Source organism: Mobula hypostoma, chromosome X1 (assembly GCF_963921235.1).
Source record: "Mobula hypostoma chromosome X1, sMobHyp1.1, whole genome shotgun sequence".
Lineage (NCBI taxonomy): Eukaryota > Metazoa > Chordata > Chondrichthyes > Myliobatiformes > Myliobatidae > Mobula > Mobula hypostoma.
This window is the reverse complement of record NC_086128.1, coordinates 71,113,110-71,137,251: the sequence shown is the minus strand read 5'-3', so window position 1 is coordinate 71,137,251 and position 24,142 is coordinate 71,113,110. Positions and strand designations below refer to the sequence as shown.

Sequence of the window (24,142 nt, the reverse complement as noted above, 5' to 3'; positions counted from 1 at the left end):
GTTGGTGCTGAGGTATCTGATGTTGGGACTGAGGTATCAGATGTCGGAACTGAGGTATCGGATGTTGGGACTGAGGTATCGGATGTTGGGGGCTGAGGCATCGGATGTTGGGACTGAGGTATCGGATGTCGGGTCTGAGGTATCGGATGTCGGGTCTGAGGTATCGGATGTCGGGACTGAGGCATCGGATGTTGGGACTGAGGTATCGGATGTTGGGTCTGAGGTATCGGATGTTGGGTCTGAGGTATCGGATGTTGGGGGCTGAGGTATCGGATGTTGGGGGCTGAGGTATCGGATGTTGGGACTGAGGTATCGGATGTCGGAACTCAGGTATCAGATGTCGGGTCTGAGGTATCGGATGTTGGGACTGAGGTATCAGATGTCGGAACTGAGGTATCGGATGTTGGGGGCTGAGGCATCGGATGTTGGGACTGAGGTATCGGATGTTGGGTCTGAGGTATCAGATGTTGGGGGCTGAGGTATCGGATGTTGGGGGCTGAGGTATCGGATGTTGGGTCTGAGGTATCGGATGTTGAGGATTGAGATATCGGATGTTGGGACTGAGGTATCGGATGTTGGGACTGAGGTATCGGATGTTGGGACTGAGGTATCGGATGTCGGAACTCAGGTATCAGATGTCGGGTCTGAGGTATCGGATGTTGGGACTGAGGTATCGGATGTTGGGACTGAGGTATCGGATGTTGGGGGCTGAGGTATCGGATGTTGGGAGCTGAGGTATCGGATGTCGGAACTCAGGTATCAGATGTCGGGTCTGAGGTATCGGATGTTGGGACTGAGGTATCGGATGTTGGGTCTGAGGTATCGGATGTTGAGGATTGAGATATCGGATGTTGGGACTGAGGTATCGGATGTTGGGACTGAGGTATCGGATGTCGGGACTGAGGTATCGGATGTCGGAACTCAGGTATCAGATGTCGGGTCTGAGGTATCGGATGTTGGGACTGAGGTATCGGATGTTGGGACTGAGGTATCGGATGTTGGGGGCTGAGGTATCGGATGTTGGGAGCTGAGGTATCGGATGTCGGAACTCAGGTATCAGATGTCGGGTCTGAGGTATCGGATGTTGGGACTGAGGTATCGGATGTTGGGACTGAGGTATCGGATGTCGGGTCTGAGGTATCAGATGTCGGGTCTGAGGTATCGGATGTTGGGACTGAGGTATCAGATGCTACCTCACTGAGCTGAGGTACGTGATCTTGGACGTCTGAGGTGGTCGGACAGGGGACTGACCTGCTCGGTTGGAACTAATTCTCCGTTTGCCGATGCGTCTCTGTACCCAGGTCACGGCAGCGGTTCCCAGACACGGAGATCGAGCGATATGCGGAGTTCATCGCAGGTTCGCTGAGGAAAACCAAGGGCAGGCTGTGCGTGCCATCCTCCCAGGAGATCAGGCAGCTGACGCGGCGACAGCAGATGAAGTGTACCATCTACTACGCCGGCTCCAGCTTCTGCAAGCTCGCCATCAATTCACACACCACGGCGGCAGAGGTGAGGGCTCACCACTGGGGTCAGGGCGGTCAGGATGAGGGTTCACCACTGGGGTCACAGCAGCAGAGGTGGGACCTTGCCCTGAGGTCATTTAAAACCCTGCACAGTGAACACAGCAGGCATTTGAACGATGTCTGGAGCCCCCTCGGTGTGGGGCGGGGGGGTTGGAGTGATGTGTGGAGTCCCTCTATGGAATGGGGGTGGAATATGTGGAGCCCCCTCGTTCGGGGGGGGGTGAGGAAATATGTGGAGACCCCTCGATGAGGATGAGCAAAGTGTGAAGCCCCTTGTTGGGGGGGGTCGATGTGTGAAGCCCCTCAATGGGGGAGTAAACGTGAAAAGGACATTTCCCATGGTGGGGGAGTCTAGGACAAGAGGGCACAGCCTCAGGATAGAGGGGAGCCCTTTCAAAACAGGGAAGCAGAGAATTTCTTTAGCCGAAGGGTTGTGAATTTGTGGAATTTGTTTCCACATGCAGCTGTGGAGGCCGGGTTATTGGGTGTATTTAAGGCAGAGATTGATAGGTTCTTGACTGGACATGGCATCAAAGGTTACGGGGAGAAGGCTGGGAACTGGGGTTGAGGAGGGGGAAAAGGGATCAGCCATGATTGAATGGCGGAGCAGACTCGATGGGCCAAATGGCCTTATTCTGCTCCTATGTCTTATGGTCTTATCCACATCTAATCTATCTGTGTCTTCTGATCCTAGACTCCTCCACTATAGGAAACATCCTCTCCACATCCACTCTATCTGTGTCCTCTGGTCCTAGACTCCCCCATTATAGGAAACATCCTCTCCACATCCACTCTATCTGTGTCCTCTGATCCTAGACTCCCCCACTATAGGAAACACCCTCTCCACATCCACTCTATCTGTGTCCTCTGGTCCTAGACTCCCCCACTATAGGAAACATCCTCTCCACATCCACTCTATCTGTGCCCTCTGGTCCTAGACTCCCCCACTGTAGGAAACATCCTCTCCACATCCACTCTATCTGTGTCCTCTGATCCTAGACTCCTCCACTATAGGAAACATCCTCTCCACATCCACTATATCTGTGCCCTCTGGTCCTAGACTCCCCCACTATAGGAAACATCCTCTCCACATCCACTCTATCTGTGTCCTCTGATCCTAGACTCCCCCGCTATAGGAAACATTCTCTCCACATCCACTCTATCTGTGCCCTCTGGTCCTAGACTCCCCCACTATAGGAAACATCCTCTCCACATCCACTCTATCTGTGTCCTCTGGTCCTAGACTCCCCCGCTATAGGAAACATCCTCTCCACATCCACTCTATCGTGCCTGCTTCATGTTTGCCTGTGCTAGAACTTCCTTGGTGTCCCAGTTAAAGCTGTCTTCATGTACAGAGATCAGTGACAGTGGACCATGTCTGCGTACGGTCAGTTGCTGTTCTCATAAACAAGTTGAGAGTTTATGTCCTGTAGTTCTCGCTGCAGCCTCCACGGGTGTTTCTAAACAACGCATTGCTTTTGTTGCTTGTCTGTACTGGTACCTTGGTCTTTTTTTACAAAAATACTTTTATTGGAAATTACAGTACTACAACAAGCACAGAGACAATATTAGTGGCTAACGCATCCACCAACACAAAGTGAATCAAAGTGTTCCCATCTCGGTCGAGGATGGCACTTATCTTCTGCGATGCTCAATGTTCCATGGCCAATGGTCAGGCTTGGGGGAGAGGTCTAGGCCCGGAGCGTATTGCTGTGCCGGGGCCTGGGTCCTAATGCCAGGGACGACCTGGTGTCTGGACGATTTAAACACCGGCCCAGGTAGATGGGAAAGGGAGGGTGTCGGGCCGATATCGCTCGCTCTCCCGCGATGTTCACTCTTCTCTCCGCGGCGCTGAGGCTGCGACGGGCTTCGTCTCTGCGAGCCTCCCGGCTAAGATGATGAACTGAGACCGAGGCTTTGGGCCTACCCTGGGCTGGTCCGGGGATTCGGGTCCAAAGGCACGATTTGGTTCTGAATGCTGTTGCTTGCTTCTACTGTCTGTGTGATTTGTTTTGTTTTGTTTTCCCTCCTTCTCTGCGCGTTGGGGGTTGGTCTTTCTTCTTTGAATTGGTTCCTTGCTTTTCTAAGCAGACAGATCTCAAGGTTGTGTAATCTATACGTGCTTTGAAGGAACCTGTGGACGCTGTGCGTGTTCCCTCTCCATGGTTACGGGCAGGGGAATACCCCCAGAACAATGCCAGGCTGTCCGTCCAGGGAGTGGCCCCTGATGCCCGTTTCCGCGACCCACAGAGGAAGCTAGCCCCATGAGGAAGTCTGCGCAGACAGCCTCCTGTGCCTCTAACAAACTGGAACTGCCGGATTTGTCTTATGAAGCCTCTCTGGATTGGATGTAGCCTGATAAATCTGCGCTCGTCAATAAACCCGACACCAGTGCAGTTTGCTGGTGAACTGAACAAATCTGATTTTGTTCATATCAAATGCCAAACATAAAGCCAAAGACAGTGCTGGTTTCATGCATCAGCTCACCCCCATCCACTCAACACAATGAACTAAAAACTCGCCTTTCCTGCTCCACAGGTTGTGAGGAGCTTGCTGACGAGGCTCGACCTACAGAACAGCCGTAATCGTTTTGCTCTCTTCGAGCAGACCAGGAGGGAGGAGTGGCTCGTGGGTGATGACACCATCGTGGCCGACATCCTGACCAGGTTTGAGAAGTAAGTATCCACCAGCTTGTGGCTTGCATGGTCCTCGTAACTAATTTAGAAGCTTGGCGTTGTGCGTTCCAGATGGTGTGAGGCATAGAGACAGATCCTTGATTTCCTCACGTGCCGGCCCCAGTCAGTTCAGATGGGCGACGACAACCGTCCGTGATCTCCACCAGCTCTACTCTCTTTACACTCATGACTGTTTAACCACGTCACTGTCGCTGGCCGCGTCAGAGGTGGTGACGAATCAGCACACAAGGAGGGAGATTGGAACCCCTGGCTGGGCGGCCCCACAACAACAACCTCTCACTCAATACCGGCAAGACCGAGCAGCTGATTGTCGACTGCAGGCGGAGGAAACTGGAGGCCTGTGAGGCAGCCCTCCCTCATCAGGGGATCAGAGGCGGACAGGGTCAGCGACTTTAAACTCCTCGGTGGCATTTCAGAGGGTCTGCCCTGGACCCCAGTGCATAAGGGCTACTAGGAAGACAGCAGAGCACTGCCTCTACTTCCTCAGGGGTCTGCAAAGATTCGGCATGGCATCCTGATGAACAGGCAGTTTAGTCATAGTCATAGTCACACTTTATTGATCCTGGGGGAAATTGGTTTTCGTTACAGTTGCACCATAAATAATAAATAGTAATAGAACCATAAATAGTTTAATAGTAATATGTAAATTATGCCAGGAAATAAGTCCAGGACCAGCCTATTGGCTCAGGGTGTCTGACCCTCCAAGGGAGGAGTTGTAAAGTTTGATGGCCACAGGCAGGAATGACTTCCTATGACGCTCTGTGTTGCATCTCGGTGGAATGAGTCTCCGGCTGAATGTACTCCTGTGCCCAGCCAGTACATTATGTAGTGGATGGGAGACATTGTCCAAGATGGCATGAAACTTGGACAGCATCCTCTTTTCAGACACCACCGTCAGAGAGTCCAGTTCCATCCCCACAACATCACTGGCCTTACCAATGAGTTTGTTGATTCTGTTGGTGTCTGCTACCCTCAGCCTGCTGCCCCAGCACACAACAGCAAACATGATAGCACTGGCCACCACAGACTCGTAGAACATCCTCAGCATCATCCAGCAGATGTTAAAGGACCTCAGTCTCCTCAGGAAATAGAGACGGCTCTGACCCTTCTTGTAGACAGCCTCAGTGTTCTTTGACCAGTCCAGTTTATTGTCAATTCGTATCCCCAGGTATTTGTAATCCTCCACCATGTCCACACTGACCCCCTGGATGGAAACAGGGGTCACCGGTACCTTAGCTCTCCTCAGGTCCTCAGGTTTAAGTGTTTCAGCATGATGGGCTGAATGGCCTGTTTCTGTGCTGTACTTTGCTATGACTCCAAAACTTTGACAAACTTCTGGAGGTGTGTGGTAGAGTGTATATTGACTGGCTGCATCACAACCTGGTATGGAAACTCCAATGCCCTTCAACAATAAGTGGTGGATACGGCCCAGTCCATTACGGGTAAAGCCCTCACCACCACTGAGCACATCTACACGGAGTGTTGTCGCAGGAAATCAGCGTCCGTCATCAGGGACCCCACCACCTAGGACGTGCTCTCTTCTCACTGCTGCTATCAGGAAGGAGGTACAGGAGCCTCAGGTCCCACACCACCAGGTTCAGGACCAGTTATTACTCCTCAACCATCAGGAAGAAGGTACAGGAGCCTCAGGACCCACACCACCAGGTTCAGGACCAGTTATTACTCCTCAACCATCAGGAAGAAGGTACAGGAGCCTCAGGACCCACACCACCAGGTTCAGGAACAGTTATTACCCCTCAACCATCAGGAAGGAGGTATAGGAGCCTCAGGTCCCACACCACCAGGTTCAGGAACAGTTATTACCCCTCAACCATCAGGCTCTTGAACCAGAGGGGATAACTTCACTCACCCGATCACTGAACTGTTTCAAGGACTCTTCATCTCATGTTCTTGATATTTATTGCTCATTTATTTATTATTATTACTTTCCTTTTTTTAATTTGAAGAGTTTGTCGTCTTGTCCACCCTACTGGGTGTGGTCTTTCATTGACTCTATCGTGTTTGTTGTATTTACTGTGCATGCCCGCAAGAAAACGAATCTCAGGGTGGTATAAATGGTGACACGTATGTATGTAGTTTGAGAACAAGTTTAGTTTGAACGTTGACAGGAAGCAGAGGATGTTATCGATGGGAGGGTAGAAAGTGGGGAAGCAGAGTGTGTTAAACGGGGATAGATTAACCCGGAAAGTCAGCGTGAGGACTTGGACTGAGATAGTCGGATAGGGCGAGGAGGCGGAAGACAGACAGTGCTATAGACCTTTCCAGTTGCTAGAGAGGATTAGAGCAGATAGGAAGCAGATCACACAAGGATTTAATAGCAAAAGGCAGGAATAAAAAGATAAAAAGAGAACGGTTTAATTTATATTAAAAAGAGATTAGTTTACATTAACAAAAGATAAAGAGATTGGCTTTATATGTCACATGCACAGCGAGGCAGACGGTGAAATGGGTCGTTTACATCAATGACCAGCCTGAGGACTTGTGCCCGCAAATGTCACCGCATGTCCAGTGCCAACAGCCCGCCAACCCTAACCCGTATTCAGGTCTCTGGGCTGTGGGAGGAAACCAGAGCACCCGGAGGAAACCCATGCGGTCACGGGTAGAACGTACAGATGCCCTGCGGACAACAGCGGGTGGCTGGCACAGTAAAGCGTCATGGTAACCGCTGTGCTGCCCTCGTTAGCGCGGAAACGGGGAGTCCAATTGAAATGGGCAGTCACCGGGAGATCCAGGGCAATGTTGCTCGACAAGAGGGGATTTTAACTTTCCCCAATAATGACTTGAGATTGCCTTGGTGTAGAGCTTGAGAACCACATAGAGATGTAGAGTAAGAGTGTTAGACAATGTAGAAACAGGCCACTCAGCCCATCTTCTCCATGCCAACCAAGGTACCAGCCTGAGCTGGTCCCATTTGCCTAAATTTTAGACCATAAGGGAGCAGAATAAGGCCATTTGGCCCATCGAGTCTGCTCCACCATTTCATCATGGCCGATCAAATTATCCCTCTCAGCCCCAGTCTTCTGCCTTCTCCCCACAACCAATCAAGAATCTATCAACCTCTGCCTTAAATAGACCCGGTGACTTGGCCTCCACAGCCACCTGTGCCAAAGAATTCCACAGATTCATCACCCTCAGGCTAAAGAAATTCCTCCTCATCTCTGTTCTAAATGGACACCCCTCTATTTGGAGGCTGTGTCTTCCAGTCCTAGATTCCCCCCACTATAGGAAATATCCTCTCCACATCCACTCTATCTGTGTCCTCTGGTCCTAGACTTCCCCCACTATAGGAAACATCCTCTCCACATCCACTCTATCTGTGTCCTCTGGTCCTAGACTCCCCCACTATAGGGAGCATCCTCTCCACATCCACTCTATCTGTGTCCTCCGGTCCTAGACTCCCCGACTATAGGAAACATCCTCTCCACATCCACTCTATCTGTGTCCTCTGGTCCTAGACTCCCCCACTGTAGGAAACATCCTCTCCACATCCACTCGATCAAGGTCATGCTCCATTCGATAGGTTTCAATGAGGTCACCCCTCATTCTACCAAATTCCAGTAAATATGGCCCATAGCCAAAAAAAACCTTGTAATTTTGTATACCTTATCAATCTCGCCTCAGTCTTCTACGTTCCAAGGAATAGAGTCCAAACCTATTCAACCTTTCCCCCATATGACCAGCCTGAGATTCATTTTCTTGTCGGCATTCATGGTAACTACAAAGAAAGACGATAGGAAGAGTGTGGAAAATAAAACAGAGCAGAGAAACAAAGAATCGATGAGCACAAACAGCAAATTGTGCAAACGAGGACAGGAAAAAAAACTAAACAACAAATAATATTGATAATAGGAGTTGTAGAGTCCCTGAAAGGGAGTCAGTAGGGTATGGAATCAGTTCAGAGTTGACGTGAGTGAAGTTATCCAGACTGGTTCAGGAGTCTGATGGTTGAAGGGTAATAACTGTTCCTGAACCTGGTGGTGTGGGACCTGAAGCTCCTGTACCTCCTTCCTGATGGTTGAGGGGTAATAACTGTTCCTGAACCTGGTGGTGTGGGTCATGAGGCTCCTGTACCTCCTTCCTGACGGTTGAGGGGTAATAACTGTTCCTGAACCTGGTGGTGTGAGTCCTGAGGCTCCTGTACCTCCTTCCTGATGGTTGAGGGGTAATAACTGTTCCTGAACCTGGTGGTGTGGGTCCTGAGGCTCCAGTACCTCCTTCCTGATGTTTGTGTGGTAATAACTATTCCTGAACCTGGTGGTGTGGGTCCTGAGGCTCCTGTACCTCCTTCCTGATGGTTGAAGGGGTAATAACTGTTCCTGAACCTGGTGGTGTGGGTCCTGAGGCTCCTGTACCTCCTTCCTGATGGTTGAGGGGGTAATAACTGTTCCTGAACCTGGTGGTGTGGGTCCTGAGGCTCCTGTACCTCCTTCCTGATGGTTGAGGGGGTAATAACTGTTCCTGAACCTGGTGGTGTGGGTCCTGAGGCTCCTGTACCTCCTTCTTGATCATGAAAGAGGAGTCATTGTGTGGTTGCGAAATGCAAATGAGAGGATGCAAATCCCACCCTATCGAGCTTTGCAGCTGACTGCCAAGTCTGTATTTGAATGTGAGCAGGTCGATGTGCTGATAGCACGGCCGGGTACATCTGGTAGTAATTTCTACTCCTTCTGCAGATTCTCTGCGAGCGTGGCCGAGGCAGGGACTGAGTGCAGACTCTGTTTCAAACTCTTCTGTTTCCTGGAGCCAGACCACGGCCCGGCCAACAACGTGGAACTCAGGATTTTCTTCGAGCAGGTAAATCAGAATCCGGTTCAGTGCCACCAGCGAACGGCCTGGAATCTGTCGTCTTTGCGGCAGCAGTACAACGCAACACGTGATAATGGGGGGGAGCCTGTGAATTACTGTAAATAATAGATATGTTAAACCCTTAAATTAAATAAATAGTGCAAAAACAGGAATAAAAAACTAGTCAGGTAGTGTTCATGGGTTCAATGTCCGTTCAGAAATCTGATGGCGGAGGGGAAGAAGCTGTTCCTGAATCGTTGAGTGTGTGTCTTCAGGCTCCTGTACCTTCTCCCTGATGGCAGAGGGGAAGAAGCTGTTCCTGAATCGTTGAGTGTGTGTCTTCAGGCTCCTGTACCTCCTCCCTGATGGCAGAGGGGAAGAAGCTGTTCCTGAATCGTTGAGTGTGTGTCTTCAGACTCCTGTACCTCCTCCCTGATGGTAACAGTGAGAAGAGGGCACATCCCGGGTGGTGGGGGTCATTCATGATGGCACTGCTCCTGGATATTACAGAGGCCGGTGCCCTTGATGGAGCTGACTGAGTTTACAACTCTCTGTGGCTTGCTTTGATCCTGTGCAGTAGCCAACGCCCCCCATACCAGATGGTGATGCAGCCAGTTAGAATGCTCTCCACAGTACATCTGTAGAAATTTAAGTTTTTTTTTAAAGAAAACAAACACACCAAATCTCACCGCCCACTCTCTCCACGTTCATCCCTCACAAAGAAACATCCGCTTGTTCAGCAGGGCGGCTGGGCCTGTCTCTGTGACCGTCTGGCTTAACCACTCCACTACCCGGTCCGTCTGACCCCCGAGTCCCAACCAGCCAAATGCTGGTAAAAAAAGAGAGAGTCCTCGCTTGGCCAGACGGGAGCGCACTGAGACGTTAGGCATGGGTTCCCGGGACAAATACCACGTCGGCCACATTTGCTTTGGGAGGGGGCCCAAGCTCCCGGGGATGCTCGATGATTTCTGGGTCACAGGCTCGAGAAGGGTCCTTCAACCCAGCTGGTCTCTGCCCACCAGGTAGTCCCACCTGCCTGCTTTTGGCCCACGTCCCTCTGAACCATCTCCCACCCATGAGCCCTCAGAGAGCATCCTGGCTGGCTGCATCACCGCGTGGTACTGAACAGCTCTGCGGCGGGTAGTCGGAACTTCCCAACCCATCACAGGTACCGGCCTACCCGCCGTCAAGGACAGATCAGGAGGTCTGGGACATAGCAAGCAAGGACGTGACGAGGAAGGTTTATAAAGCACTGGTGAGGCCTCACTTGGGAGTATCATGGCGGCTTTGGGCCCCTTACCTCAGGATGGATGTGCTGGCATTGGAGAGGGTCCAGAGGAGGTTCACGAGAATTATCCCAGGGATGAAAGGGTTAATGTACAAGAAGAGTTTGATGGCTGTAGGCTTGGACTCACTGGGGTTTAGAAGAATGGGTCGGGGGGGGGAATCTCATTGAAACCGGTTGAATGTTGAAAGGCCTCGATAGAGTGGATGTGGAGAGGATGTTTCCTATAGTGGGGGAGTCTAGGACCAGAGGGCACAGATAGAGTGGATGTGGAGAGGATGTTTCCTACAGTGGGGGAGTCTAGGACCAGAAGACACAGATAGAGTGGATGTGGAGAGGATGTTTCCTATAGTGGGGGAGTCTAGGACCAGAGGACACAGATAGAGTGGATGTGGAGAGGATGTTTCCTATAGTGGGGGAGTCTAGGACCAGATAGAGTGGATGTGGAGAGGATGTTTCCTACAGTGGGGGAGTCTAGGACCAGAGGACACAGATAGAGTGGGTGTGGAGAGGATGTTTCCTATAGTGGGGGAGTCTAGGACCAGAGGACACACGTAGAGTGGATGTGTAGACGATGTTTCCTACAGTGGGGGAGTCTAGGACCAGAGGACACAGATAGAGTGGGTGTGGAGAGGATGTTTCCTATAGTGGGGGAGTCTAGGACCAGAGGACACACGTAGAGTGGATGTGTAGATGATGTTTCCTACAGTGGGGGAGTCTAGGACCAGAGGACACAGATAGAGTGGATGTGGAGAGGATGTTTCCTATAGTGGGGGAGTCTAGGACCAGAGGACACAGGTAGAGTGGAAGTGTAGACGATGTTTCCTGTAGTGGGGGAGTCTAGGACCAGAGGACACAGGTAGAGTGGATGTGGAGAGGATGTTTCCTGTAGTGGGGGAGTCTAGGACCAGAGGACACAGGTAGAGTGGATGTGTAGACGATGTTTCCTACAGTGGGGGAGTCTAGGACCAGAGGCCACAGATAGAGTGGATGTGGAGAGGATGTTTCCTGTAGTGGGGGAGTCTAGGACCAGAGGACACAGATAGAGTGGATGTGCAGAGGATGTTTCCTGTAGTGGGGGAGTCTAGGACCAGAGGACACAGGTAGAGTGGATGTGTAGACGATGTTTCCTACAGTGGGGGAGTCTAGGACCAGAGGCCACAGATAGAGTGGATGTGGAGAGGATGTTTCCTGTAGTGGGGGAGTCTAGGACCAGAGAACACAGATAGAGTGGATGTGGAGAGGATGTTTCCTATAGTAGAGGAGTCTAGGACCAGAGGACACAGATAGAGTGGATGTGGAGAGGATGTTTCCTATAGTGGGGGAGTCTAGCAGCAGAGGACACAGATAGAGTGGATGTGGAGAGGATGTTTCCTATAGTGGGGAAGTCTAGGACCAGAGGACACAGATAGAGTGGATGTGGAGAGGATGTTTCCTATAGTGGGGGAGTCTAGGACCAGAGGACACAGATAGAGTGGATTCCTACCGGAGAGATTCCATACCGGAGAGATTCCCTCCCACTCCTCATCCACACCATCAGTGAAAACCCTCCCACTCCCCACCCACACTGTCGGCAAGCGTCCCATCTCGCCAACCCCACCCACACTGTTGAAAAGGTCCCCTCCCACTCCTCACCCACACTGTCGGGGAGGGTCCTGTCTCAGTCGGGGTTGTTGGTCCTGAGCTCAACCCCCCTGACCCTGGAGGACCGATGAACCACTCTCCGTCTGGCCTTGACCCTGTCCGGCATGGGTGACCCCCCACCCCCGGCCCCCGAGAGCCAAAGCACAAAGCCCTGACTCCAGCCAATGTGGCTCTCCGGGTCATTGAGGGACGCAGGCCTCCAAGCCCCACGACTAGGTTGTGGCTCCCCGTGTCTCCTGGGTGCTTTATTGGTAATCACTCATGAGTCCCACGCTGGTGCTCACCGTCAGCCTGGAGTACACGTGCTCAGAGCACAGTTCCCCGTCAATGTCCCCTGGTAACTCCAACCAGCCTCCTTTCTCCAGATCCTTTAGCTGTTCCCATAATGAGACACACACACACACACACACACACAGACACTCACACACAGACACTCACACACAGACAGACACACACATACTCACACACAGACAGACACACACAGACACACACACACTCACACACAGACAGACACACACAGACACACACACACACACACACACACAGACACTCACACACAGACACTCACACACAGACAGACACACACATACTCACACACAGACAGACACACACACACACACACAGACACACACACACTCACACACAGACAGACACACACACCCACACGCACACACACTCACACAAAATGCTGGAGGAACTCAGCAAGTCAGGTTCTTCTCAGTCCTGAGGAAAGGTCTCGGCCCAAAACGTTGTCTCTCCATAGATGCAGCCTGACTCTGAGTGTGAGAGTGTGTGTGTGTGTGTGTGTGTGTGTGTGTGTGTGTCTGTGTGTTTGTTTGTTTGTTTGTTTTGCTCTGGATTTCCAGCGTCTGCAGAATCTCTTGCCTCTATAAAGGAACAGTTCCTCTCTTCCTGAGAAGGGAAGCCCCAGGTCACTATCGCCCATGGATCAGAATCTGGTTTGGTATCACCGGCAGATGTCGTGACGTATAATGCAATACATAATGATAGAGAAAAATGTGAGTTTCAGTAAGTGTATTTATGTTAAATAGTTACATTAAATCAGCAGTGTAAAAAGAGAGAATAAAAAAGTAGTGAGGTCGTGTTCACGGGTTCAATGTCTGTTCAGAAATCGGATGGCGGAGGGGAAGAAGCTGTTCCTGAATCGTTGAGTGTGTGTCTTCAGACTCCTGTACCTCCTCCCTGATGGCAGAGGGGAAGAAGCTGTTCCTGAATCGTTGAGTGTGTGTCTTCAGACTCCTGTACCTCCTCCCTGATGGCAGAGGGGAAGAAGCTGTTCCTGAATCATTGAGTGTGTGTCTTCAGGCTCCTGTACCTCCTCCCTGATGGTAACAGTGAGAAGAGAGCACGTCCTGGGTGGTGGGGATACTTAATGATGGACGCTGCCTTTTGGCGGCACTGCTCCTTGAAGATGTCCTGGGTACTGAGGAGGCTGGTGCCCGTGACTATTGTAGTCAATAGTGCCCATTGACTACAACTTAGTCAGCAGTTGTAAAGCTGACTAACTTTACAACTGTCGGCACCTTATTTTGATCCGTGCAGCACCACCCCCACCACCACCACACCAGATGGTGATGCAGCCAGTTAGAATGCTCTCCACAGTACATCAGTAGAAATCAGCCAGTGTCATACCAAATCTCCTCAAACTCCCAATGAAATATAGCCACTGTGGTACCTTCGATATGTTGGGCCCAGATTAGACCCTCAGAGATACTGACACCCAGGAACTTGAAACTGCTCCCCGGTGGGGACCGGTGTGAGGTCCACACTCTCAGGTAGTGAACTACCTCCGTCCTGCACGGTGTTGGTGACCGGCTTTTCTTTCTGACGCAGGCCCATGAGATGGTGATGAAAGGGTGCCTGCCGGCGCCGGACGAGACCTTGCTCACCCTGGCTGCCCTGAGGTTACAGTTCACCTGCCGGGATTTCAGCACCCACGCCCCGCTGCCCAAGGTTCAGGAGCTGTTCCCCATCTGCGCCCTCCGCTCCAGGCTCACGCAGCCAGGGAAACTGCCGCCGCCTGCCGCGGGCAAGAAGGGCCGGGGGCACTTGCTGCCGGAGACGCTGGCGAGGAGCCTCTGGGGGGCCACCGGTCACAAGCAGAGACTGGAGGAGGAACAGTCACTGAGGGTTCAGCTGAAAGAGGAGAGCACCGCCACCATGTCCTGCATCGTGGAGCAGTGGAAGAGGCTCCAGGGCATGGGCCAGCTGGACGCCATGACGGCGTACCTCAGCATCCTGAAGCAATGGGGGGTGTACGGAGCCAGCATGTTCGAGGTGCAGCTGTTCACGGTAAGTCCAGTCTGACACCCGCTTCCCCACTGGTGCCGGGTTTCAGGAGCCGTCCCCCCCGCCAGCCCGGTCTAATCTCAGAGTCCGGCACTGGCAGCTACCGGCTGTCGCAGTGTGATGTGCTTCCGACCAGGACCTCTCCGTGGGCATCACATTCCCTCTGGGAAAGGGGCAGCAGTGGACCTAATGCTGTGAGTGTTGAGCAGGATCTCCAAGGTAGCAAACTCTACATTCCTCCCAGTGCCAAGTGCCAGTTCGGGCAAGAATCGGGGGGGTGGGGGTAGCATGTTCCAGTACAGATGCCCCTGTGGCCATTCCCTTCAATAATAAATATAGCGCTTTGGACATCGTTGAGAGGGGGACGACGTACTGGGGCGGGGGTGGGGTGGGATCTGCAACGACCGGGTCTCTAGTAGCGAGTCTGTCGTCATGGCTCAGGAGGGAAGGGGAGGTGAAGAGGACTTCACTGTGGGAGAGGGGATTCCATAATCAGAGGAGCAAGACGCGAGAGTCCGTAGACACGATAGAAACACCCGGATGGCATGTTGCCTCCCAGGTACCAGGGTCAGGGAGGTCTCGGTTCGGGTCCACGGCTTTCTCAAGGGGGTCTTGGTACCCATTGGCATTAATACGACACAGGGAGGAAAAGGGAGGAGGTCCTGGAGAGGGAATTTAGGGTGTTGGGTAGGAAGCTGAAAGACAGGACCTCCAGAGTAGTAATCTCACGTGCCAATGAGGGTAGGAATGGGATGATTTGGCAGATGAGTGCCTGGCTGAGGCACTGGGGTTCAGATTTGTGGATCATTGGATTGCTTCAGGGTAAGGTACAAAAGGGGCAGGTTACACCTGAACCCAAGGGGGGACCAATATCCTTGAGGGCAGGTATGCTCGATCAGTTGGGGAGGGATTAAATTAATTTGGTAGGGTAGGGGCATGAGAACGGGAGTGGTGGAGCTGAGGATGGGGTTGCTGGTTGGCTGTGGACAGATGCCATGCACAGTGAGTCTCTTGGGAAGGACGGGCAGGTGATGGGGCAAAATTGCAGCCAGTGGGGTGAGTTGCAGTATAACACGGGGACAGAATCGAAGGGGGCGATGAATACAGGACTGAAGGTGTTATACTTGAATGCACGCACTGTAAAGGTCAATGATCTTGTTGCACAGCTAGAGATTGGTGGGTGTGACGTTGTGGGCATCACTGAGTGAAGATCATAGCTGGGAAGTTAATGTCCAAGGATACACATTGTATCAAAAGGACAGGCAGGTAAGCAGAGGGGAGATGGTGCTCTGTTGGTAAAACATGAAATCAAATGTTTGGAAAGAGGTGACAGAGTCGGAAGATGTTGAAGCTTTGTGGGTGGAGCTGTTGAACTAAAAGGGTAAAGACCCTGATGGGAATTATATACAGGCAGTAGCCAGGATGTAGGCTACCAGATAGAAAACGCATGCCAAAAGGGCAATGTTACAAAAGTCATAAGGAATTTCAATATCCAGATAGACTGGGAAAATCAGGTTAGTGCTGGATCCCCAGAGAGGAAATTTGTAGAATGCCTACAAGATGTCTTTTTAGAGCAACTCCTAGTTGATCCCACCAGGGGGGTCAGATATTTTGGATTGGGTGCCATGTAATGAACCAGATTTGATTAGGGAGCTTAAGGTAAAGGAACCCTTCGGAGACAGTGATCATAATATGATTGGATTCACCCTGTAAATGGAGAGGGAGAAGCTAAAGTCAGATGTATCAGTATTACAGTGGAGCAAAGGGAGTTACAGACACATTAGAGAGGAGCTGGCCAAAGTTGATTGGAAGGGGACACTAGCAGGGATGATGGCAGGGCAGCATTGTCTGTAGTTTCTGGGAGCAATTCGGAAGGTGTAGGATAGATATATCCCAAAGAGGAAGAAGTATTCTAAAGGAAGAACAAGGCAACGGTGTCTGACAAGGGAGGTCAAAGACAGCATAAAAACACAAGAGATGGCTTATAACATAGCTGGCATATGATATAGCAAAAGTTAGTGGAAAGTTAAAGGATTCGAAAGCTTTTCAAAAAAAACCCAACACAAATCAACTGAAAAAGCCATAAGGGGAGAAAAGATGAAATATGAAGCTGAGTTTGCTAATAATATAAAAGAGGATACTTAAAGTTTTTTTTCAGATATATAAAGAGCAAAAGAGGGCCAAGAGTGGATGTTGGACTGCTGGAGAGGTATAATGGGGAACAAAGAAATGGTGTAAGAACTTAATAAGTATTTTGTATCAGTCTTCACCGTCGAAGATACAAGCGGTACACCAGAAATTCAAGAGTGTCAGGGACTAGAAGTGAGTGTCATCGTTATTACCAAGGAGAAGGTGCTTGGGAAGCTGAGAAGTTTGACGGTCGATAAGTCACCTGGACCAGATGGTCTACACACCAGGGTTCTGAAAGAGGTGGCTGAAGAGATTGTGGAGGCATTGGTAATGATCTTTCAAGAATCACTAGATTCTGGAATGGTTATGGAGGACTGGAAAATTGCAAATGTCACTCCACTCTTTAAGGAGGGAGGCAGGCAGAAGAAAGGAGATTATAGCCAGTTAGTCTGACCTCAGAGGTTAGGAAGATGTTGGAGTCCATTATTAAGAATGTGATTTCAGGGTACTTGGAGGCACATGATAAAAGTGGCCAAAGCCAGCATGGATTCCTTAAGGGGAAGTCTTGTCTGATAAATCTGTCAGAATTCTTTGAAGAAATAGCAAGCAGGATAGATAAAGGAGAATCACTAGATGTTGCTTACCTGGATTTTCAGAAGACCTTTGAGAAGGTGCCACACATGAGGCTGCTTAACAAGGTAAGAGCATGTGGCATTGCAGGAAAGATACCAGCACGGATAGGAGATTGAAATCAAGGGGACCTATTGTGATTAGCTCCCGGTGACGTGTGGTGTTTCATAGCAGTCGGTGTTGGGACTGCTTCTTTTTACATCTTATGTCAGTGATTTGGATAATGAAATTGATGGCCTTGTGGCCAAGTTTGTCCATGGTAGGAAGACTGATGGAGAGGCAGCTAGTGTTGAGAAAACAGGGTCTGCAGAAGGACGTAGAGAGATTGGGAGAATGGGCAGTGAAATGGCAGCTGAAATACAGTGCAGGGAACTGTACGGTCATGCACTTTGGTAGAAGGAATAGAAGCAGAGACTTTTTCTAAACGGGTAGAAATTTCAAAACTCAGGGGTGCAAAGGGACTTGGGAGTCCTTGTGCAGGATTCCCTAGAGATTAGCATGCAGAGTGAGCATGCAGAGGAAGGCACATGTAACGTTGGGATTCGTTTCAAGAGAACTGGAGCATAGGAGCGAGGATGTAATCCTGAGGTCTTGTAAAGCACTGGTGAGGCCTCACTTGGAGTATTGTGAGCAGTTTTGGACCTCGTATCTCAGAAAAGATGTGCTGACACTGGAGAGAGTCCACAAGAGGTTCAGCGGAATAATGCAAAAAAAAAGTGATAACATATGTCAGTCCTGACGAAGGGACTCAGCCCAAAACGTCAACTGTACCTCTTCCTAGAGATGCTGCCTGGCCTGCTGCGTTCACCAGCAACTTTTATGTGTGTTGCTTGATAACACATGAGCAGCGTTTGGTGGCTCTGGACCTGTACTTACTGGAGTTTAAAAGAATGAGGGAGATCTCATTAAAACCTATCGAATATTAAAAACCCGAGATAGAGTGGATGTGGAGAGGATGTTCCTATAGTGAGGAAGTCTAGGACAAGAGGACACAGATAGAGTGGATGTGGAGAGGATGTTTCCTATAGTGGGGAGTCTAGGACCAGAGGACACAGATAGAGTGGATGTGGAGAGGATGTTTCCTACAGTGGGGGAGTCTAGGACACAGATAGAGTGGACGTGGAGAGGATGTTTACTATAGTGGGGGAGTCTAGGGCCGGAGGACACAGATAGAGTGGATGTGGACAGGATGTTTCCTGTAGTGGGGCAGTCTAGGACCAGAGGACACAGATAGAGTGGATGTGGAGAGGATGTTTCCTATAGTAGAGGAGTCTAGGACCAGAGGACACAGATAGAGTGGATGTGGAGAGGATGTTTCCTATAGTGGGGGAGTCTAGGACCAGAGGACACAGATAGAGTGGATGTGGAAAGGATGTTTCCTATAGTGGGCAGTCTAGGACCAGAGGACGCAGATAGAGTGGATGTGGAGAGGATGTTTCCGATAGTGGGGGAGTCTAGGACCAGAGGACACATATAGAGTGGGTGTGGAGAGGATGTTTCCTATAGTGGGGGAATCTTGGACCAGAGGACACAGATAAATTGGATGTGGAGAGGATGTTTCCTATAGTGGGGGAGTCTAGGACCAGAAGACACAGATGGAGTGAATGTGGAGAGAATGTTTCCTATAGTGGGGGAGTCTAGGACCAGAGGACACAGATAGAGTGGATGTGGAAAGGATGTTTCCTATAGTGGGCAGTCTAGGACCAGAGGACGCAGATAGAGTGGATGTGGACAGGATGTTTCCTGTAGTGGGGCAGTCTAGGACCAGAAGACACAGATGGAGTGAATGTGGAGAGAATGTTTCCTATAGTGGGGGAGTCTAGGACCAGAGGACACAGATAGAGTGGATGTGGAGAGGATGTTTCCAATAGTGGGGGAGTCTAGGACCAGAGGACACAGATGGAGTGGATGTGGAGAGGATGTTTCCTATAGTGGGGGAGTCTAGGACCAGAGGACACAGACGTTGAACAGAGGGGCATCCCTTTAGAACTGAGATGAGGAGGAATTTTATTAGCCAGAGAGTGGTGAATCTGTGGAATTCATTGCCAGAGACATCTGTGAAGGGCAGGTCATTGAGTATATTTAGGGCAGAGGTTGATAGGTGCTTGATTACTCCCAGTATCAAAGGTTACGGGGAGAAGGCAGGAGAATGGAGTTGAGAGGGATAATAAATCAGCCATGATGGAATGGGGCAGCAGACTCCATGGGCTGAATGGCCTAATTCTACTCCAACATTTTATTGACTTATCGTCTAATCTTCGGGAACCCGATCAGCCAAGTGACTTAAATGACAATGGGCAAGGATGTTACAATGTAAAATGGGGGACAGAAACGGTCAAGAGTAGCCATTTCCCTGGTCGGGATATCAGTCCTGTCCTGCTCCCCATGGGACTGGTTCCCTCATGAGGATATCAGTCCTGTCTTGCTCCCAGGAGTACCGGTACCCCCATGAGGTTAATCGGTCCCATCCTGCTCCCAAAGTGATGGCTATTTCTGTTTACCAGCACCATACAGGACCTGATTTTAAAGATTGGTGATTTACCGTTACAGACAACTTCAAGGAGCACGGCTGAGACGCGGTGTTTGGCAATTGAAGCAAAGGCTGTTTCTCTCTACAAGCCAGGAGATATCGAATCCATGGAGAGTTTTGATTACCAGCAGATTACATCGTTCGAGAAAACCGACAAGAAAACACTCAGAATTACTCTGAACAAAAGGACTTTGCTGCTCGAGTCCTGCAAGGTATTGTGGTCCACAATATCTGACAGATCACCAATCTCTGATTTGATAGATACAGGTGCAGGAAACCAGCTCATCTCCTCAGACCTCCTCAGCTGCCACGGCTCCTCTTGCCTGCAGTTCTGGGCAACCTTTGACTCCCCTGAAATCCATCGTTCTAATGTCATACCTCACAATCCTCAGCTCTGTCAATCAGGAAATTCCAAGGAATCACCTCAGAAGACATAGTTCCTCATATACAAGACCATAAGACATGGGGCCATTCGGCTCATCGAGTCTGCTCCACTATTTCAACATGGCTGATCCATTTCCCTCTCAACCCCATTCTCCTGCCTTCGCCCTATAACCCTTCACTCCCTGACTAATCAAGAATCTGTCAGCCTCCACCTTAAATACACCCAATGACCCGAACTACACAGCCACCTGTGGCAAAGAATTCCACAGACTCACCACTCTCTGGCTGAAGAAATTCCTCATTCTAAATGGACACCCCTCCATTCTGAGGCTGTGCCCTCTGGTCCCAGACTCCCCCACTACATGAAACATCCTCTCCACATCCACTCTATCTGTGCCCTCTGGTCCTAGACTCCCCCACTATAGGAAACATCCTCTCCACATCCACTCTATCTGTGTCCCCTGGTCCTGGACTCCCCCACTATACAAAACATCCTCTCCACATCCACTCTATCTGTGTCCTCTGGTCCTAGACTCCCCCACTATAGGAAACATCCTCTCCACATCCACTCTATCTGTGCCCTCTGGTCCTAGACTCCCCGACTATAGGAAACATCCTCTCCACATCCACTCTATCTGTGTCCTCTGGTCCTAGACTCCCCCACTGTAGGAAACATCCTCTCCACATCCACTCTATCTGTGTCCTCTGATCCTAGACTCCCCCACTATAGGAAACATCCTCTCCACATCCACTCTATCTGTGTCCTCTGGTTCTAGACTCCCCCACTATAGGAAACATCCTCTCCACATCCACTCTATCTGTGTCCTCTGGTCCTAGACTCCCCCACTATCGGAAACATCCTCTCCGCATCCACTCTATCTCTGTCCTCTGGTCCCAGATTCCCCCACTTTAGGAAACATCCTCTCCACATCCACTCTATCTGTGCCCTCTGGTCCTAGACTCCCCCACTATCGGAAACATCCTCTCCACATCCACTCTATCTGTGCCCTCTGGTCCTAGACTCCCCCACTATAGGAAACATCCTCTCCACATCCACTCTATCTCTGTCCTCTGGTCCTAGACTCCCCCACTACACGAAACATCCTCTCCACATCCACTCTATCTGTGTCCCCTGGTCCTGGACTCCCCCACTATACAAAACATCCTCTCCACATCCACTCTATCTGTGCCCTATGGTCCTAGGCTCCCCCACTATAGAAAACATCCTCTCCACATCCACTCTATCTGTGCCCTCTGGTCCTAGACTCCCCCACTATCGGAAACATCCTCTCCGCATCCACTCTATCTGTGTCCTCTGGTCCCAGATTCCCCCACTTTAGGAAACATCCTCTCCACATCCACTCTATCTGTGCCCTCTGGTCCTAGACTCCCCCACTATCGGAAACATCCTCTCCACATCCACTCTATCTGTGTCCTCTGGTCCTAGACTCCCCCACTATCGGAAACATCCTCTCCACATCCACTCTATCTGTGTCCTCTGGTCCTAGACTCCCCCACTATAGGAAACATCCTCTCCACATCCACTCTATCTGTGCCCTCTGGTCCTAGACTCCCCCACTGTAGGAAACATCCTCCCCACATCCACTCTATCTGTGCCCTCTGGTCCTAGACTCCACCACTGTAGGAAACATCCTCTCCACATCCACTCTATCTGTGCCCTCTAGTCCCAGATTCCCCCACTATAGGAAACATCCTCTCCACATCCACTCTATCTGTGCCCTCTGGTCCTAGACTCCCCCAGTGTGGGAAACATCCTCTCCACATCCACTCTAACTGTGTCCTCTGGTCCTAGACTTCCCCACTTTAGGAAACATCCTCTCCACATCCACTCTATCTGTGCCCTCTGGTCCTAGACCCCCCCACTATCGGAAACATCCTCTCCACATCCACTCTATCTGTGTCCTCTGGTCCTAGACTCCCCGACTATAGGAAACATCCTCTCCACATCCACTCTATCTGTGCCCTATGGTCCTAGGCTCCCCCACTATAGAAAACATCCTCTCCACATCCACTCTATCTGTGCCCTCTGGTCCTAGACTCCCCCACTATCGGAAACATCCTCTCCGCATCCACTCTATCTGTGTCCTCTGGTCCCAGATTCCCCCACTATCGGAAACATTCTCTCCACATCCACTCTATCTGTGTCCTCTGGTCCTAGACTCCCCCACTATCGGAAACATCCTCTCCACATCCACTTTATCTGTCACCTCTGGTCTGAGACTCCCCCACTATACGAAACATCCTCTCCACATCCACTCTATCTGTGCCCTCTGGTCCTAGACTCCACCACTGTAGGAAACATCCTCTCCACATCCACTCTATCTGTGCCCTCTGGTCCTAGACTCCCCCACTGTAGGAAACATCCTCCCCACATCCACTCTATCTGTGCCCTCTGGTCCTAGACTCCACCACTGTAGGAAACATCCTCTCCACATCCACTCTATCTGTGCCCTCTAGTCCCAGACTCACCCAGTATAGGAAACATCCTCTCCGCATCCACTCTATATGTGTCCTCTGGTCCCAGATTCCCCCACTATAGGAAACATCCTCTCCACATCCACTCTAACTGTGTCCTCTGGTCCTAGACCCCCCCCATTATCGGAAACATCCTCTCCACATCCACTCTATCTGTGTCCTCTGGTCCTAGACTCCCCCACTATAGGAAACATCCTCTCCACATCCACTCTATCTGTGCTTTCAACATTCACTAGGTTTCAATGAGATCCCCCCCCCCCCCCCCATCATTCTTCTAAATTCCAGTGAGTACCAGTGTCATCAAGCTCTTCTCATATTTGTGGAAATCCTTTCCACGGGCAGCTGTGGAGGCCAAGTCTTTATGTACATTTAAGGCAGTGGTTGGTTGATACTTGATTGGTCAGGGCACGGCGGGGTACGAGGGGAGGGTAGAAGGTAGGAGATTGGGGCTGAGAGGGATTAATGAATCAGACTTGATGGGCCAAATGGCCTAATTCTGCTTCTATATCTTATGGTCTTATATGACAAGCCTTTCATTCTTGTGAACCTCCTCGGAACCCTTCCCAATGTCAATACATCCTTTCTTAAACAAGCGGCCCACAACTGCTCACAATACTCCAAGTGAGGCCTCACCAGTGCCTTATAAAGCAGCAGCATTATATCCTTGTATTTATATTCTAGTCCTCTCCAAATGAACGCTAACATCGTATTTGCATTCCTCACCACCAACTCAACCTGCACAGGAAACTTTTAGGGAATCCTATACGCGGACTCCCAAATCCCTTTGTACCTCGGATTATTGAATTTTCTCCCCGTTTTATTCCTTTTACCAAAGTGCCTCATCTTACTTTTCCTGATAGTGTATTCCATCCCTTTGCCCATTCTCCTAATCTGTCTAAGTTCTTCAGCAGACTCTCTGTTTCCTCAGCACTACCTGCCCCTCCACCTATCTGCGTATCATTCGCAAGCTTGGCCAAAAAGCCATCGATTCCATCATCCAAACCTGTCCCTACACTGACCCCCGTGGAACACCACTGATCACTGCCAACCAATCTGAAAAGGTTCCCTCTGTTCTCACTCTTTACCTCCTGCCAATCGGCCACACTGCTTTATCCATGCTTGTGTCTTTCCTGTAGTACCATGGGCTCTTAGCTTGTTAAGCAGCCTCATGTGTGGCGCCTTGTCGAAGGCCTTCTGAAAAGCCAAGTACACAACATCCAACGATTCTCCATCTTGCTTGTTATTTCTTCAAAGAATTCCAACAGATTTGTCAGGCAAGATTTTCCCTTGAGGGACCGGTCTATTTTATCATGTGCCTCCAACTACCTGAAGGAACATCCATAGCAATCGACTCTTCGCAACTACAGAGGTCAGACTAACTGGCCTATAATTTCCTTTCTTCTGCCTCCCTCCCTTCTTGAAGAGTGGAGTGACATTTGCAAATTTCCAGTCTTCTGCAACCATTCCAGAATCTAGTGATTCTTGGAAGATCATTACTAATGCCTCCACAACCTCTTCCCAGAAATGCTCTTCTGAATTGCTCCAAGAAACTCTAGCCATTGCTGCTCTGCTGTCATCCCTGCTAGTGTTCCCTTCCAATCAATTTTGGCCGGCCACATAGCTCTGTAATTCCCTTTACTCCACTGCAGTACTGATACATCTGACTTTAGATTTCCCTCTCCAATTACAGGATGAATTCTATTAAATT

General features: G+C 50.4%; 1 protein-coding gene across 2 annotated transcripts in view; it reads left to right on the top strand.

Moving 5' to 3' along the window:
- The window catches only part of plekhh3 (pleckstrin homology, MyTH4 and FERM domain containing H3), a 55,398-nt gene that overhangs the window by 24,367 nt on the left and 6,889 nt on the right, over positions 1-24,142 (top strand). For both annotated transcript variants that reach the window (XM_063037360.1, XM_063037361.1), the window contains exons 8-12: positions 1,302-1,509; positions 4,062-4,198; positions 8,914-9,034; positions 13,809-14,267; positions 19,575-19,766. In XM_063037360.1, coding sequence (XP_062893430.1) covers positions 1,302-1,509; positions 4,062-4,198; positions 8,914-9,034; positions 13,809-14,267; positions 19,575-19,766 — 1,117 coding nt within the window. The remainder of the gene's footprint in view (positions 1-1,301; positions 1,510-4,061; positions 4,199-8,913; positions 9,035-13,808; positions 14,268-19,574; positions 19,767-24,142) is intronic.